Below are 19,707 nucleotides of genomic sequence, written 5' to 3' on the forward strand. Positions count from 1 at the left end.
TGCCACTCCCAGGGCTGGATATGGGACAGTTTTATATAGTACTTATAGAGTGGATTCTTTAGGTTCTGTAGACCTCAGGCTCACCTCTGTCACTCAAAGGGAAACTTACTAAGATGACTAGGCATATAAACCAAGTTTTCTAACTATTGCTTAGAAAGGACACCTGATAAAGGCTCTTTAGCTAACACGTTGTCAAATAAATCTGCAACAAGGAGAGATGTGTGTGGAGCTTTCTTTTTCCATGTTGTAAAGACATGACCATTGACCAAATCCTTCACTCCGTACACTAAACATCTTGTTCTAACTCCGACCTACTCTAAGGTCAATGGAAACACTGTAACTTTCTATGTTGTCATTTCAAAGTGCTATGGACATTCACAATGTGATTATTCATGTATGTGTTTTTTTGAAGTTGCAGACTTGGGTTTGGCAGGAGGGCTGTGAACTGAGAGAGATAGATTAGCCCGTCTCGATCCATTACGCCAGTGGAACAATTCCAATCGTTGCCTGACCACATCGCAATGTACCGAGCATACACTCTCTCCACAAACCATTAAACTACTTCTCTCTTTCCCTATCTATCCATCTCTCTTTCTTTCTATTTCCCCCTCTCTCTCACTATCCCATCAGCTCTCTACCCTCTCCATCGCTCTCTACTTTCCTTCTCTCCTCTATCCTCTCCTCCCTTCTTACCCCTGGCACATTCCCGTCTCATTTGTAATTCAGATTTCACCCTGGCGGTGTTTGACCACCACAGAAAGAGAGCGAGAGAAAAGAGAGAGGCTGTCCAGGAATTAGCCTGTAACAAGGTCAGCTGCCCACACTCATCCTCCTCTCAAATGCTTCTCCCTCTCTCCTTTTCCCCCTTCCCTTCTTTTTGTAGTGCTTGATTTCTTCACCGCAACCGTCATCACCCACGATTTACGACCTTCAACTTTCTCATTAACACCCTCCCTCCATCCTTCCATCTCTCCATCTCGTCCCTCCTTCACCGGAGAGAGAGGAGCTCTCATTACTGACACCGGAAATGTACTGCCAAACTGTCCACCGCTTTCTTCCTCTCCCTCCTTTACTCTCCACCTCTCTCTGTCACTCCTGTTTCCTTTCTTCTTCTCTTCATCTGAACCTGTTAGTCTATCTCTCTTAATTCTCTTAGCTCCATTTCACTATCTCTCTCGCTTCCTCTTCTTCCCTTTCTCTCTCCCTCTCTCTTTGTCTCTCTCTCTCTTTTTCTCAACCTCCCTCTTCTTCTTTACACTCATACTCACTCTTCCATGAACGTGCAAGCCATAATATCTAAATCTGTGTTCCCCAGCCCGCCCTCTAGCTCCTGGGTCCTCTTTCTGTCTGTGAGTGTAATGGTTGAGGTTGGCAGTAGGTTGCATGGCTCCTGTGTCTGTCTGTGTGCATAGGCACCTGAGCAATGGAGCAAACGGAGCAGCTGCATCCCCACTTTCAAAATATGGTTGCAAATGTATGTTTTTGCACCCCCACTTTTTTACAAAAAAAGTTATTATGATCAGTGGGTAATTTGTCATTTTCAATGATTAGTAAAATGCTTTGAGCTAGTCTGTTTTAAAATATATATATGTTTTTATTTAACCTTTGTTTAACTAGGCAAGACAAATAAGAAAAAATTCTTAATTACAATGACGGCCTAGGAACAGGGGATTAACTGCCTCGTTCAGGGGCAGAACGACAGATTTTTACCTTGTCAGCTCTGGGATTTGATCTAGCAACCTTTCGGTTATACGCCGAGCGCTCTAACTAGGCTACCTGCCACCCCACAAAATATGTCAATTTTATATAAACTAAAAAAATAAACATCCTCTCACTGTCAACTGCATTTAACTTAAAATGTGTAAATATTTGTATGAACATAACAAGATTCAACAACTGAGACATAAATTGAACAAGTTCCACAGACATGTGACTAACAGAAATGGAATAATGTGTCCCTGAACAAAGGTGGGAGGTCAAAATCAAAAGTAACAGTCAGTATCTGGTGTGGCCACCAGCTGCATTAAGTACTGCAGAGCATCTCTTCATGGACTGCACCAAATTTGCCAGTTCTTGCTGTGAGATGTTACCCCACTCTTCCACCAAGGCACCGGCAAGTTCCCTGACATTTCTGGGAGGAAAGGCCCTAGCCCTCACCCACCGATCCAACAGGTCCCAGACGTGCTCAATGGGACTGAGATCCAGGCTCTTCACTGGCCATGGCAGAACACTGACATTCCTGTATTGCAGGAAATCACTCACAGAATGAGCAGTATGTCTGGTGGCATTGCCATTCTGGAGGGTCATGTCAGGATGAACCTGCAGGAAGGGTACCACATGAAGGAAGAGGATGTCCTCCCTGTAAAACACAGCGTTGAGATTGCCTGCAACGACAACAAGGTCAGTCCGATGATGCTGTGACACACAACCTCAGACCATGACGACCCTCCACCTCCAAATCGATCCCGCTCCTGTGTATAGGCCTCGGTGTAATCGCTCATTCCTTCGACAATAAACGTGAATCCGACCAGACAAATCCACGACTTGTCAGTGAAGAGCACTTTTTGCCAGTCCTGTCTGGTCCAGCAAAGATGGGTTTGTGCCCATAAGCAATGTTGTTACTGGTGATTTCTGGTGAGGACCTGCCTTACAACAGGCCTACAAGCCCTCAGTCCAGCCTCTCTCAGCCTATTGCGGACAGTCTGAGCACTGATGGATTGTGCGATCCTAGTGTAACTCGGGTAGCTGTTGTTGCCATTCTGTACCTGTCCCGCAGGTGTGATGTTCGGATGTACCGATCCTGTGAAGGTGTTGTTACACGTGGTCTGCCACTGCGAGGACGATCAGCCTACTAAAAGTTGCACCTTAGCAGAAAACTGCATGTCCGATAGCTCGTGGGCTGTCAGAGATGGTCCTAAGGAAACTATGCAGTATTTTTTTAAATGTATTATTTCTTACATTGTTACCCCAGAAAATCTTAAGTCTTAGTGCATACTGCCGGGAAGAACTATTGGATATAAGAGCGACATCAACTTACCAACATTACAACCAGGAATACGACTTTCCCGAAGCGGAACCTCTGTGGATCAATGGATCTAGTCGACCCAAAACAACGGCGCCACAGAAGGGGCAGACGGAGTGGCCAACTGGTCAGGCTCTGTAGACGTGCACATTGCCCACCGCTCCCGAGTATACCACTCGCCAGTATCCAGTCTCTTGGGAGCAAGGTAGACGAAATTTGAGCAAGGGTTTCCTTCCAGAGAGACATCAGAGATTGTAACATCCTCTGTTTCACGGAAACATGGCTCTCTCAGGATATGTTATCGGAATCGATTCAGCCACCGGGCATCTCCATGCATCGAGATAAACTCCTCTCTGGGAAGAGGAAGGGCGGGGGTGTATGCTATATGATTAATTACTCATGGTGTAGTCATAACAACATACAGAAACTCAAGTTCCTCTGCTCACTCGACCTAGAATTCCTTACAATCAAATGCCGGCCATGTTACATCACAAGGGAATTCTTGTCAGTTATCATCACAGCTGTGTACATTCCCCCTCAAGCAGACACCACAACGTCCCTCAAGGAATTTCACTGGACTCTATGTAAACTGGAAACCATATATCCTGAGGCTGCATTTATTGTAGCTGGGGATTTTAACTAAGCAAATTTGAGAACAAGGCTACCGAAATTCTATCAGCATATTGATTGTAGTACTCGCGGGGGTAATACACTCGATCATTGCTACTCTAACTTCCACGATACAGTCACAGCCCTCCCCCGCCCTCCCTTTGGCAAATCTGACCACGACGCCATCTTGCTCCTACCGTCTTATAGGCAAAAACTCAAACAGGATGTACCAGTGACTAGAACCTTTCAACGCTGGTGTGACCAATCGGACTCCACTTTTCAAGATTGTTTTGATCACGCAGACGGGGATATGTTCCGGTCAGCCGTAGAGAACAACATTGATCTATACTCTGTCTCGGTGAGTGAGTTAATAAGGAAGTGCATTAGAGATGTTGTACCCACTGTGACTACCCTAACCAGAAACCGTGGATGGATGGTGGCATTCGCACAAAACTGAAAGCGAGAACAACCACATTTACCCATGGAAAGAGTTCTGGAAATATGGCTGAATATAAACAGGCAAACAAACAAGCAAGATGCCAGTGCAGGGACAAAGTGGAGTCGCAATTCAATGGCTCAGACACGAGACGTATGTGGCAGGGTCTACAGGAAATTGCGGAAAACAAAAAGAAAACCAGCCACGTCACAGACACCGACGTCACGCTTTCAGACAAACGAAACACCTTCATTGTCCGCTTTGAGGATAATATTGTGCCACTGTCAAGGCCCGCTAACAAGGACTGTGCCTCTCCTTCTCCGTGGCCAATGTGAGTAAAACAATTAAACGTGTTAATACTTGCAAGGCTGCTGGCCCAGACGGCATCCCTAGCCGCGCCCACAGAGCATGCGCAGACCAGTTGGCTGGTGTGTTTACAGACATATTCAATCGCTCCCTATCCCGGTCTGCTGTCCCCACATGCTTCAAGATGGCCACCATTGTTCCTGTACCCAGGAAGGCAAAGATAACTGAACTAAATGACTACCAGCACTCACTTCCGTCATCATGAAGTGCTTTGAGAGACTAGTGAAGGATCATATCACCTCCACCTTACCGGCCACCCTAGAACCACTTCAATTTGCATAAGAGGAACCTCAAGAGGAATATGTAAGAATGCTGTTCATTGACTACAGCTCAGCATTCAACACCATAGTACCATCCAAACTCATCATCAAGCTGGAGGCCCTGGGTCTCAAACCCGCCCTGTAAAATTGGGTTCTGGACTTTCTAAAAGGCCCCTCCCAGGTGGTGAAGGTAGGAAACAACATCCCCACAAGGGTGCATGCTCAGCCACCTCCTGGATTCCCTGTTCACCCACGACTGCGTGGCCTTGCACGCCTCCAACTCAATCATCAAGTTTGCAGACAACAAAACAGTAGTGGTCTTGATTACCAACAATGACGAGACAGCCTACAGGGAAGAGGTGAGGGCACTCGGAGTGTGGTGTCAGGAAAACAACCTCTCACTCAACGTCAACAAAAGGAGATGATTGTGAACTTCAGGAAACAGCAGAGAGAGCAGCCCCCATCCACATCAAAGGGACAGCAGTGGAGAAGGTGGAAAGTTTTAAGTTCCTCGGCGTACACATCACAGACAAACTGAAATGGTCCACTCACACAGACAGTGTGGGGAAGAAGGCGCAACAGCGTCTCTTCAACCTAAGAAGCTGAAGAAATTTGGCTTGTCACCCAAAACCCTGACAAAATTTTACAGATGCACAATCGAGAGCATCCTGTCGGGCTGTATCACCACCTGGTACGGCAACTGCACCACCCTCAACCGCAAGGCTCTCCAGAGGGTGGTGCGATCTGCACAACGCATCACCGGGGGCAAACTTCCTGCCCTCCATGACACCTACAGCACCGATGTCACAGGAAGGCCTAAAAGATTATCAAGGACAACAACCAACCGAGTCACTGCCTGTTCACACCACTACCATCCAGAAGGTGAGGTCAGTACAGGTGCATCAAAGCTGGGACCAAGAGAATGAAAAACAGCTTCTATCTGAAGGCCCTCAGAGTGCTAAACAGCAATCACTAACTCAGAGAGGCTGCTGCCTACATTGAGACCCAATCACTAGCCACTTTAATACATGGATCACTAGCCACTTTAAACAATACCACTTTAAATAATGCCACTTTAATAATGTTTAAATATCTTACATTACTCATATCATATGTATGCCACTCGGCCGTTGCTCACCCATATATATGTACATATTCTCATTAACCCCTTTAGATTTGTGTGTACTAGGTAGTTGTTGGCAATTGTTAGATTACTTGTTAGATATTACTGCACTGTCGAACTAAAAGCACAAGAATTTCGCAACACTCGCATTAACATCTGCTAACCATGTGTATGTGACCAATAAAATTGGATTTGATTTTGAGTAGCTCACAAGTAGATTGTAAGTTATAATCATTAGGCCTAATACTAAATGATTAAATCTGAGGGGGAATAAATCCTCCGCAAGCTGTTTACAGTCATTTAACACCATTCTGCATTTTCCATTTTTCCCCCTAACTTCAATCGGTTAATTCACATTGGTCAAATGTTTTCAATCATTTACAAAAGTAACAGACCTGGCTGAGCCCCATATGCGAGGGCACCATGGCCACTTCGGTATTTGGTATTTTATTAGGATCCCCATTAGCTGTTGCGAAAGCAGCAGCTGTCTTTCCTGTGGTCCACACAAAACATGAAACATGACATAATACAGAGCATTAATAGACAAGAACAGCTCAAGGACATAACTATATGAATTTGAAATGTCACACATAGCCTACATATCAGTACAAGCACACAAACTATCTAGGTCAAATAGGAGAGTTGTGAGGTGTTGCTTCCTCTGTTTTTTGAAACCTGGTTTACTGTTTACTTGAGCAATCTAAGATGGAAGGGAGTTCCATACAATCATGGCTCTATATAATACTGGTTGCTTTCTTGAATTTGTTCTGATTTGGGGGCTGTGAAAAGACCCCTGGTGGCATGACTGTGGTGGGGTACGTGTGTGTCAGAGTGGTGTGTAAGTTGACTATGCAAACAATTTGGACAACACATTAACAACACATTAACGTTTTTTTTAATAAAAAATAAGAAGTAATGCAGTCATTATCTCCTTTACTTTTAGCCAAGAGAGACTGTCATGCATAGCATTGATATTAGCCCTCTGATTACAGTGAAGAGCAAGACGTGCCGCTCTGTCCTTCTTTGCAGCACTTGACCATTTGACTGGGTAATAATCAAGATAAGATAAAACTAGAGTTTGCAGGACTTGCTTTGTGGAGAGAGAAGTCAAAAAAGCAGAGCATCTCTTTATTACGGACAGATCTCTCACCATCTTTACAACAATTGAATTAATGTTTTGACCATGACAGTTAACAATCTAAGGTAACACCAAGTAATTTATTCTCAACTTGCTCAACATCCATGTTATTCATTATCAGATTCAGCTGAGGTCTAGAACCAATGGTACTATTTCTACCAAATACGATGGTCTTAGTTTTAGAGATGTTCAGGACTAGTAAATAAGGGGCCACCGATTCTAAAACTGAATGCAACTCTTTGTTTCACTAGCTGTAGTTGTTGAGGAATATAGGGTTGAACCATAAGCATACATAGACACACAGGCTTTGTTGAATGCCATTAGTAAAAATAGAAAAGAGTAGAGGGCCAAGGGATCTGCCTTGCGGTAGACGACACTATACATGTTTAACATTAGCGAAGATTCTATTAAATCAAATCAAATTGTATTGGTCACACACACATGGTTAGCAGATGTTAAGGCGAGTGTAGCGAAATGCTTGTGCTTCTAGTTCCGACCGTGCAGTAATATCTAACAAGTAATCTAACGTTTTCACAAAAACGATCTTATACACACACAAGTGTAAAGGAATGAATAAGAATATGTACATATAAATATATGGATGAGCGATGGCCGAACGGCATAGGCAAGATGCAGTAGATTGTATAGAGTACAGTTAATACATATCAGATGAGTAATGTAGGGTACTGTAGTACGGTAGTATCGTCTGTAGTGTACTACTGTAGTGTCGTCTGCAAACTTGATGATTGAGTTGGAGACGTGCATGACCACGCAGTTATGGGTGAACAGGGAGTACAGGAGAGGGCTGACAACGCACCCTTGTGGGGCCCCAGTGTTGAGGATCAGTGGGGTGGAGATGTTGTTTCCTACCCTCAGCTCCTGGGGGGTGGCCCGTCAGAAAGTCCAGGACCCAGTTGCACAGGGCGGGGTCGTGTCCCAGGGTCTCGAGCTTAATGACGAGTTTGGAGGGTACTATGGTGTTAAATGCTGAGCTGTAATCGATTAACAGCATTCAAACATAGGTATTCCTCTTGTCCATGTGGGTTAGGGCAGTGTGCAGTGTGATTGCGGTTGGGTCGTCTGTGGACCTATTGGCGTGGTAAGCAAATTGAATTAGGTCTAGGGTGTCAGGTAGGGTGGAGGTGATATGATCCTTGACAAGTCTATCAAAGCACTTCATGATGACGGAAATGAGTGCTACTTGTTTAGCTCTGTTATCTTAGCTTTCTTGGGAACAGGAACAATGGTGGCCCTCTTGAAGCATGTGGCAACAGCAGACTGGGATAGGGAGTGATTAAATATGTCCATAAACACACCAGCCAGCTGGTCTGCGCATTCTCTGAGGACGCGGCTAGGGATGCCGTTTGGGCCGGCAGCCTTGCGAGGGTTAACACGTTTAAATGTTTTACTCACGTTGGCTGCGGTGAAGGAAAGCCTGCAGGTTTTGGTAGTGGGCCATGTCCTCAAAGCATGCAAATAAGTTGTTTAGTTTGTCTGGGAGCAAGATGTTGGTGTCCACGACCGGGCTGGTTTTCTTTTTGTAATCTGTGATTGACTTTAGACCCTGCCACATACATCTTGTGTCTGAGCCGTTGAGATGCAACTCTACTTTGTCTCTATACTGATGCTTAGCTTGTTTGATTGCCTTGCGGAGGGAATAGCTACACTGTTTGTATTCGGTACTATTTTGGGTCGCCTTGTCATGATTAAAAGCAGTGGTTCGCACTTTCAGTTTTGCTCGAATGCTGCCATCAATCCACGGTTTCTGGTTGGGGAAGGTTTTAATAGTCACCTTGGGTACAACATCACCGATGCACTTGCTAATTAACTTGCTCACCGAATCAGCATATACATCAATGTTGTTGTCTGAAACTATCCGGAACATATCCCAGTCCACGTGATCGAAGCAATCTTGAAGCGTAAAATGAGATTGGTCGGACCAGCGTTAAGCAGACCTGAGCATGAGCGTTTCCTGTTTTAGTTTCTGTCTATAGGCTGGGAGCAACAAAATGGAGTCGTGGTCAGATTTGCCGGAAGGAGGGCGAGGGAGGGCTTTGTGTGCGTCGCAGAAGTTAGAGTAGCAATGATCCATAATTTTTCCAATCCGGGTCACGCATTCGATATGCTGATAAAATTTCGGGAGCCTTGTTTTCAGATTAGCCTTGTTAAAATCCCCAGCTACAAATAATGCAGCCTCAGGATATGTAGTTTCCAGTTCACATAGAGTCCATTGGAGTTCATTCAGGGCCGTTGAGGTGTCTGCTTGGGGGGGGGGGGGGGTATACAAGGCTGTGATTATAATTGAAGAGAATTCTCTTGGTTTATAATGCGGCCGGCATTTCATTGTAAGGAATTCTAGATCAGGTGAACAAAATGACTTGAGTTTCTGTATGTTGTTATGATCACACCACGACTCGTTAATCATAAGGCATACACCCTCTTCCTTCTTTTTACCAGAGAGATGTTTGTTTCTGTCGGCGCGATGTGTGAAGAACCGGGTGGCTGTACCGACTCTGATAACGTATCCCGAGTGAGCCATGTTTCATTGAAACAGAGAATGTTACAATCGCTGATGTCTCTCTGGAAGGCAACCCTTGCTCGAATTTCGTCTACCTTATTGTCAAGAGATTGGACATTGGCGAGTAGTATACTCGGGTGAGGTGAGCGATGTGCCCGATGTGCCGAGCCTGACCACAAGACCGCTCGGTCTGCCCCTTCTGCGGCGCCGTTGATTTGGGTCGCCTACTGGGATCCAATCCATTGTCCTAGGTGGTGGTCCAAACAGAGGATCTGCTTCGGGAAAGTCGTATTCCTTGTCGTAATGTTGTTACGTTGACGATTCTCTTATATCCAATAGTTCTTCCCAGCTGTATGTAATAAGACTTAAGATTTCCTGGGGTAACAGTGTAAAAAATAATACATAAAAAAATAAAATACTGCATAGTTTCTTAAGAACGCGAAGCGAGGCGACCATCTCCGTCGGCGCCATCCCCCTTCTGTGTTCTATTAGATAGATTGCTCTGAAATCACGAAATGGCACAGGTTGAAAAGCCATAACATATACGTTTTTTTTCAACAACAGGTTATGGTCAAAAATATCAAATTCTGCACAAGTTGCCACAATCTTCTAATTATCAATGTCTTTCAACCAATCGTCTGTCATTTGTGTCAGTGCAGTACATGTTGAGTGCCCTTCTCTATAAGCATGCTGAAAGTCTACTGTTAATTTGTTTACATAGAAATAGCATTGTATCTAGTGAAACACCATTTTTCCCAAAAGTTTGGTAAGAGTCAGCAGCAAGCTGATTGGTCGGCTGTTAGAACCAGTGCAAAGGGTGGTTTACCATTCTTGGGTAGCGGAATAACTTTAATAATATGACAAAAAAGAGTGGCAATATAGTGCCTTAACATACTTGTCAATACCAGGTGATTTCTTATTGTTGATGGAGAATAATATTTTTTAAACGTCATCCACACTAACTTTAGAGAATTAAAAATTACAATGCTTTTCTTTCATTATTAGTTATTTTATGCATGAATGGCTCACAGTTGTTGCTGATATTTCATTCCTAAGTTTCACTACTTTGCCAATGAAATAGTCATTAAAGTAAATGACAACATCAAGAGTTTACAATGTAGCCAAGCTGGGTCTCTATGCACCTTTGAGCCAAATGAAACATTACAGGATATTTGTATCTTGATAAAACAGCTCCGCTTGCCTTGGTAAGTAAAATCGACCAAATAAGCCATTTCTACCATATTTTCATCAAATATCTATACTGCTGGTGACAGCATTTCAAGAAATGGTGACAAAAAAAGTCCATGTCAGAGGAAAAGCAGAACGGTCAATGAATATGCTTGTTGAGACTACATTTTTGCTGTTCCTCATACGTTCATGATTTTTCTGTTTCTTCACGATTTGTTGTCAAATACAGTACCAGTCGAAAGTTTAGAGACACTACTCATTCAAGGGTTTTTCTTTATTTTTACTATTTTCTATATTGTTGAATAATAGTGAAGACATTAAAACTATGAAATAACACATATGTAATCATGAAATAACCAAAAAAGTGTAAAACAAATCAAAATATATTTTAGATTTTAGATTCTTCAATGTAACCGCTTTGCACAATCTTGGCATTCTCTCAACCAGCTTCACCTGGAATGCTTTTCCAACAGTCTTGAAGGAGTTCCAACATATGTTGAGCACTTGTTGGCTGCTTTTCCTTCACTATGTGGCCCATCTCATCCCAAACCATCTCAATTGGATTGAGGTCGGGTGATTGTGGAGGCCAGGTCATCTGATGCAGCACTCCATCACTCTCCTTCTTGGTCAAAACAGCCTGGAGGTGTGTTGGGTCATTGTCTTGTTGAAAAACCAATGATAGTCCAACTAAGCGCAAACCAGACGGGATGGCGTATCGCTGCCGAATGCTGTGTTAGCCATGCTGGTTAAGTGTGCCTTGAATTCTAAATAAATCACTGACAGTGTCACCAGCAAAGCTTCCCCACACCATCACACCTCCTCCTCCATGCTTCACAGTGGGAACCACACATGCAGAGATCATCTGTTCACCTACTCTGCATCTCACAAAGACATGGCGGTTGGAACCAAAAATCTCAAATTTGGACTCATCAGAACAGAGGACAGATTTCCACCAGTCTAATGTCCATTGCTTGTGTTTCTTGGCCAAAGAAAGTCTCTTCTTCTTATTGGTGTCCTTTAGTAGTGGCTTTTTGCAGCCATTCAATCATGGAGGCCTGATTTACACAGTGTCCTCTGAATAGTGGATGTTGAGATGTGTCTGTTACTTGAACTCTGTGAAGCATATATTTGGGCTGCAATCTGAGGTGCAGTTACATCTAATTAATTAATTTATTGCAGCAGAGGTAACTTTGGGTCTTCCTTTCCTCTGGCGGTCCTCATGAGAGCCAGTATCATCATAGCGCTTGATGGTTTTTGCATCTGCAATTGAAGAAACTTTCAAAGTTCTTGAAATGTTCTACATTGAATTACCTTCATGCCCTAAAGTAATGATGGACTGTTGTATCTCTTTGATATTTTGAGCTGTTCTTGCCATAATATGGACTTGGTTTTTAATAACCTAATAGGGCTTTCTTCTGTATACCTGTAAAGGCAGTCAATGTTGTTCTCCTCCTCAAACGAGGAGGAGCATGGATAGGACCAAGATGCGGATTGAGGGAAATAAGCCATCTTTTAATGAAAACAGCAAAACAATACACTACAAAACTACAAAACAACAAATGAGACTAACCTTCAACTGTCCTGTGAGGACACAGGAACAAACACCCACAAAACCCCAGTGAAACCCTGGCTGCCTTAGTATGACTCTCAATTAGAGACAAACGATACACACCTGTCTCTAATTGAGAATCATACCAGGCCGAACACAAAAACCAACCTAGAAATACAAAACATAGACTGCCCACCCAAAACACACGCCCTGACCATAAACACATACAAAAACAACATAAAACAGGTCAGGACCGTTACAGAACCCCCCCCTCAAGGTGCGAACGCCGGGCGCACCAGCACAAAGTCCAGGGGAGGGTCTGGGTGGGCAGTTGACCACGGTGGTGGCTCAGGCTGAGGGCGAGGTCCCCACCCCACCATAATCAATCCCCGCTTCTTTATCCCCCTCCCAATGACCACCCTCCCACTAACACCACCTAAATGAAGGGGCAGCACCGGGATAAGGGGCAGCACCGGGATAAGGGGCAGCACCGGGATAAGGGGCAGCACCGGGATAAGGGGCGGCAGGTCCTGGCTGAGGGACTCCGGCAGGTCCGGGCGTAGGGACTCCGGCAGGTCCGGGCGTAGGGACTCCGGCAGGTCCGGGCGTAGGGACTCCGGCAGGTCCGGGCGGAGGGACTCCGGCAGGTCCGGGCGGAGGGACTCCGGCAGGTCCGGGCTGAGGGACTCCGGCAGGTCCGGGCTGAGGGACTCCGGCAGGTCCGGGCTGAGGGACTCCGGCAGGTCCGGGCTGAGGGACTCCGGCAGGTCCGGGCTGAGGGACTCCGGCAGGTCCGGGCTGAGGGACTCCGGCAGGTCCGGGCGGAGGGACTCCGGCAGGTCCGGGCGGAGTGACTCCGGCAGGTCCGGGCGGAGGGACTCCGGCAGGTCCGGGCGTAGGGACTCCGGCCGGTCCGGGCGTAGGGACTCCGGCCGGTCCGGGCGTAGGGACTCCGGCCGGTCCGGGCGTAGGGACTCCGGCCGGTCCGGGCGGAGGGACTCCGGCCGGTCCGGGCGGAGGGACTCCGGCCGGTCCGGGCGGAGGGACTCCGGCCGGTCCGGGCGTAGGGACTCCGGCCGGTCCGGGCGTAGGGACTCCGGCAGGTCCGGGCGTAGGGACTCCGGCAGGTCCGGGCGTAGGGACTCCGGCAGGTCCGGGCGTAGGGACTCCGGCAGGTCCGGGCGTAGGGACTCCGGCAGGTCCGGGCGTAGGGACTCCGGCAGGTCCGGGCGTAGGGACTCCGGCAGGTCCGGGCGTAGGGACTCCGGCAGGTCCGGGCGTAGGGACTCCGGCAGGTCCGGGCGTAGGGACTCCGGCAGGTCCGGGCGTAGGGACTCCGGCAGGTCCGGGCGTAGGGACTCCGGCAGGTCCGGGCGTAGGGACTCCGGCAGGTCCGGGCGTAGGGACTCCGGCAGGTCCGGGCGTAGGGACTCCGGCAGGTCCGGGCGTAGGGACTCCGGCAGGTCCTGGCTGGACGGCTCCGGCAGGTCCTGGCTGGACGGCTCCGGCAGGTCCTGGCTGGACGGCTCCGGCAGGTCCTGGCTGGACGGCTCCGGCAGGTCCTGGCTGGACGGCTCCGGCAGGTCCTGGCTGGACGGCTCCGGCAGGTCCTGGCTGGACGGCTCCGGCAGGTCCTGGCTGGACGGCTCCGGCAGGTCCTGGCTGGACGGCTCCGGCAGGTCCTGGCTGGACGGCTCCGGCAGGTCCTGGCAGGACGGCTCCGGCAGGTCATGGCAGGACGGCTCCGGCAGGTCATGGCAGGACGGCTCCGGCAGGTCATGGCAGGACGGCTCCGGCTGGTCATGGCAGGACGGCTCCGGCTGGTCATGGCAGGACGGCTCCGGCTGGTCATGGCAGGACGGCTCCGGCTGGTCATGGCAGGACGGCTCCGGCTGGTCATGGCAGGACGGCTCCGGCTGGTCATGGCAGGACGGCTCTGGCGCCAGGCAGACGGCAGACTGGCCGGCTGAGACGCACTATAGGCCTGGTGCGTGGTACCGGAACTGGAGGTACCGGGCTGAGGGCACGCACCTCAGGGCGAGTGCGGGGAACAGGAACTGGGCACACTGGACTCTCGTGGCGCACTCTAGGCCTGGTGCGTGGTACCGGAACTGGAGGTACCGGGCTGGAGACACGCACCATAGGGAGAGTGCGTGGAAGAGGAACAGGGCTCTGGAGATGCACTGGAAGCCTGGTGCGTGGTGTAGGCACTGGTGGTACTGAGCTGGGGTGGGAAGGTGGCGCCGGATATACCGGACCGTGAAGGAGGACACGTGCTCTTGAGCACCGAGCCTCCCCAACCTTACCAGGTTGAATGGTCCCCGTAGCCCTGCCAGTGCGGCGAGGTGGAATAGCCCGCACTGGGCTATGCAGGCGAACCGGGGACACCACCTGTAAGGCTGGTGCCATGTACGCCGGCCCGAGGAGACGTACTGGAGACCAGATACGTTGGGCCGGCTTCATGGCACTCGGCTCGATGCCCAACCTAGCCCTCCCAGTGCGGCAAGGTGGAATAGCCCGCACTGGGCTAAGCACGCGTACTGGGGACACCGTGCGCTTTACCGCATAACACGGTGTCTGACCAGTACGACGCCCTCTTACTCCACGGCAAGCCCGGGGAGTTGGCTCAGGTATCCAACCCGGCTTCGCCACACTCCCCTTTAGCCCCCCCCCAAGAAATTCTTGGGTGAGCCTCTCGGGCTTCCAGCCTCTCATACGTGCTGCCTCCTCAATCCACCGCTCCTGGGCTGTGGCTGCCTTCTTCACCTCCCGAGAGCGGCGATTCTCTCCAACCCTTCCCCAGGGTCCTTTTCCGTCCATGATCTCCCAAGACCATTCCTCCTGTGTCCAGTGCCTTAGTTCTTTTTCTCTCTCCTCAATCCGCTTGGTCCTGTTGTGGTGGGTGTTTCTGTAAAGGCAGTCAATGTTGTTCTCCTCCTCAAACGAGGAGGAGCATGGATAGGACCAAGATGCGAATTGAGGGAAATAAGCCATCTTTTAATGAAAACAGCAAAACAATACACTACAAAACTACAAAACAACAAATGAGACTAACCTTCAACTGTCCTGTGAGGACACAGGAACAAACACCCACAAAACCCCAGTGAAACCCTGGCTGCCTTAGTATGACTCTCAATTAGAGACAAACGATACACACCTGTCTCTAATTGAGAATCATACCAGGCCGAACACAAAAACCAACCTAGAAATACAAAACATAGACTGCCCACCCAAAACACACGCCCTGACCATAAACACATACAAAAACAACATAAAACAGGTCAGGACCGTTACAATACCACCCCTATCTTGTCACAAAACAGACTGGCTCAAACTTATTAAGAAGGAAAGAAATTCCACAAATTAACTTTTAGAAAGGCACACCTGTTATTTTAAATGCATTCCAGGTGACTACATCATGAAGCTGTTTGAGAAAATGCCAAGTGTGCAAAGCTATCATCAAGTCAAAGGCAGGCTACTTTGAAGAATCTCAAGTATAAAATATTTCTCGAATTGTTAAACACTTTTTTTGGTTACTACATGATTCCATATGTGTTATTTCATAGTTTTGATGTCTTCACTATTATCCTATAATGTAGAAAAGAGTACAAATAAAGAAAACCCTGGAATGAGTAGGTGTGTACAAACTTTTGACTGGTACTATTTATATCTGCCAATATAACCTATTTTGTTTATTATAATACTATATTATTTTTATGTGAACATAATCAATGACCAAATTGAAATGCAAATTCCAGATAGCATTTTCAAGTTGACAGTTTTGTTCAATGCCCTACCAGAAAACACTTCCAAAAGAAAATGAATATAAGATAAATCAAGGCTCACTTTTGTACGTTATTGTGATCACATTCTTTGTGGCAAAAACAAGATGAAAACAATGTGCAATTAAACAATGCTTTTTCTTAACCTACAAGTACAAAATTCAAATCCTTATTGGGTAAAACAATATTATTCCTCCATTTTTGATTTAATTTCCTCATTGTCATGAGTTATCCTGCCCACGTTCTTAACAGTTTGCCTGTGAATTTGTCCCTGTAGGTGGGGATTGTTCTGCCCCTGAACAATGCAGTTAACCCACTGTTCCTAGGCCGTCATTGATAATAAGAATTTGTTCTTAACTGACTTGCCTAGTTAAATAAAGGTAAAATAAAATTGTCAGGGGAGGTGCATTATATTTTTGAGAGTCACAGAGTTGGTTCTGGATATGTCAATCTATCATTATGGGTGGTATTTTCAAGAAACGGGGCGGTAGTCACAGGGTTGGTAGGGTTTCAGACCTGGTAATTCATTATTATGGTTGGGATTTTCAGGGATGGGAGTATATTAGTAATCTAGTCTTTAAAACTATTTTTCAATCTAATTAATTGTAGCAAAATCTGAGAAAATGTGTTGTGTTCTGTTCATAAAAATGGATTCTCCCTCCACTAGATGTCAACAGGCAGTGGAAGGTGGAATGGGGTGTCTAGCTTGATCTGAGGTCGAACAAGAGCTCTTGGAATGACGTGACCAGAATTTCCTTTCTCTACCTAGGCGCGGGAAGGACATCAACATTGGCTTCTGAAAAGCGTTCGGTATACACGGTGGATATCTCCGACTCTGATTTTATTTGATAGATGTGATAACATCATAAAGTTGTTTTTTTCAACCGAGTTGTATCAGTTTATTCAACGTTTATTGCGACTTTTGGAATTTTCCTTCCTTTGCGTCAGGAGAAGATGGGCATGTTCGCGCCACATGGCTAGCTAAGGTTGCTAATTCGACAGGAGAGAAGGACATTCTAAAACCAAACAACGATTTATTCTGGACAAAGGACTCCTTGTACAAGATTCTGATGGAAGCTCAGCAAAAGTAGGAACAATTTATGATGTTATTTCGTATTTCTGTGGAAAATGTTGAGTTCTATTTTCCGCCCTTTTTGCGGGCGCTGTCTCTCTATAACGTAAGCTGTTTGTTATGGTAAAGTTATTTTAAAAAATCTAACACGGCGGTTGCATTAAGAACTAGTGTATCTTTCATTTGCTGTCCAACATGTATTTTTTAGTAAAGTTTATGATGAGTTCTTTGGTCAGATTAGGTGAGTGTCCAAAATATCTCCGGACAATTTGGTGAATCGATGCTACATATTCACAATGTATAACCACGATTTGCAGCTCAAAATATGCACATTTTCGAAGAAAACATAAGTGTATTGTATAACCTGATGTTATAGGACTGTCATCTGATGAAGTTGGTCAAGGTTAGTGATTAATTTTATATCTTTTGCTGGTTTTTGCGATCGCTACCTCTTGCTGCTGATAAATGCATTTGTGTGTTTGGCTATTGTGGTAAGCTAATATAATGCTATATTGTGCTTTCGCTGTAAAACACTTAAAAAATCGGAAATATTGGCTGGATTCACAAGATGTTTATCTTTCATTTGCTGTACACCATGTATTTTTCATAAATGTTTTATGATGAGTATCTAGGTATTTCACGTTGCTCTCTGTAATTATTCTGGCTGATTTGGTGATATTTTTGATGGTAGCCGCAATGTAAAACTATGATTTATACCTCAAATATGCAAATTTTCGAACAAAACATAGATTTATTGTATAACATGTTATAAGACTGTCATCTGATGAAGTTGTTTCTTGGTTAGTGACTAATTACAGCTCTATTTGGTCGGTTTTGTGATAGCTACCTATGCGTAGTCTTTTGCTATTGTGGTTAGCTAATAGATATACATATTGTGTTTTCGCTGTAAAACATTTTAAAATCGGAAATGATGGCTGGATTCACAAGATGTTTATCTTTCATTTGCTGTATTGGACTTGTGATTTCATGAAAATTATATTATGTGATATCCCTGTCGCGTTAGGCTAGGCTATGCTAGTCAGCTTTTTTGATGAGGAGGATCCCGGATCCGGGAGAGAGAAGCGATAGAGGTTTTAAGAAACAGTGTAAAATTGCAGGATATTTTATTTATTTTTGAATGTTAATATTTTCTGGGGATGGTCCCCCAGATCCCTCCACCCTCCCAAGCTTTTGCACCCCCACCTTCAGACAAAGTCAGGCACCCTTGTCTGTGTGTGTAATGCTTGAGGTTGGTAGCAGGTTGCATGGCTTCTGTGTCTGTCGTTGTCTCTGTGTCGTGTGTGTGTGTGTGTGTGTGTGTGTGTGTGTGTGTGTGTGTGTGTGTGTGTGTGTGTGTGTGTGTGTGTGTGTGTGTGTGTGTGTGTGTGTGTGTGTGTGTGTGTGTGTGTGTGTGTGTGTGTGTGTGTGTGTGTGTGTGTGTGTGTGTGTGTGTGTGTGTGTGTGTGTGTGTGTGTGTGTGTGTGTGTGTGTGTGTGTGTAATGCTGGAGGTTGGTAGGAAAAAACCTAAACAGGTCTTTTGCCAAACAGAGACGACTAGGCACTGTGACAGTATAGTTGATGTTGAGAGGGTCCTAGGGCAAGGAGAGGAAGATCTCTCTCTCTCTATCTCCAGCTCGTTCTTTCTCTCACACTCTATCTCGTACACTCTTTACTACAGACAGTGTATCCATGTCACCTACTGTACAGTACAACTTCATCCTTCAATCCTTTTCTGTCTCTCTTACTCATTCACTCTTTCAGGCAATAGTGGAGGCTCTAGGCTTCATATCTTCATAGTGGCATGGGTCCAGACAGCTGAGTAGTATACAGTGAACTGTCTCAATAGCACCACTAGTACTTCCCATGGCACTACTGGCCTAAGACTAATAGCCTAGTGCTATTAAGGGCCACACTTGAGAGTGAAAACAGAGTTAGCCTACTTCAAGAAAACTCCACTTAATTTTCCTCTGATTGCAAACCTCTCTCGGGTAGTGTTTCAGAAGTGATCTGTTAAAGGGGTGCTTGAATAAGGAAGTCTGCGTCCTCCTAAACAAGTAATTACCACTACTCAGAGTGCATGATGGGAAAGCACTGTCAATGTGTATTTATTACTGTCACAGAGAAACTGGCTAAGGAGAACTAGCTATAAACAGTACAGCTCAGAGACATATCTGAGTTTAGCATAAACTGAAATGAAGCTGGCAATACAGCACACCCAAAAGTCTCTATCTGTAGTGCTGAAACATCATCGTTAGTCTGTCTGTGGTTTGTGTTTGTGTGTTCTCTGCTGCTCACCTCCCTGCTCACACAGCTGCTGGGCAAGAGTGTCCTTGAAGATGATCTGTCCTCGATGTGTAGCAGTGGCCCTGAGAGAGAGGGACGGTGATAGAGAGAGGGACGGGGATAGAGAGAGGGACGGGGATAGAGAGAGGGACGGTGATAGAGGGAGAGAGACAGAGGGAGATGCAGAAAGAGCATTAAGTCAAACTGTGCCGAGGGTAAAGATGAGACTATCAATATAAAGATTAACTTTGAACAGATGCCTTAATTCACCAGTAGATTTTAAAAAAATGGTGTTTGTCTGTCTGTATGTGTTGAAGTGCCGCCTTTAGCCTTTTTGAGGCCCTCAGCAAGATTTGATTC

At 46.1% G+C, this 19,707-nt stretch overlaps 1 protein-coding gene across 2 annotated transcripts in view; it reads right to left on the minus strand.

Moving 5' to 3' along the window:
* The window catches only part of LOC129866600 (reelin-like), a 293,866-nt gene that overhangs the window by 126,883 nt on the left and 147,276 nt on the right, over positions 1 to 19,707 (minus strand). For both annotated transcript variants that reach the window (XM_055939357.1, XM_055939356.1), the window contains exon 4: positions 19,360 to 19,430. In XM_055939357.1, the coding sequence (XP_055795332.1) occupies positions 19,360 to 19,430 (71 nt within the window). The remainder of the gene's footprint in view (positions 1 to 19,359; positions 19,431 to 19,707) is intronic.

This window comes from Salvelinus fontinalis, chromosome 12 (assembly GCF_029448725.1).
Source record: "Salvelinus fontinalis isolate EN_2023a chromosome 12, ASM2944872v1, whole genome shotgun sequence".
Classification (NCBI taxonomy): Eukaryota; Metazoa; Chordata; class Actinopteri; order Salmoniformes; family Salmonidae; genus Salvelinus; species Salvelinus fontinalis.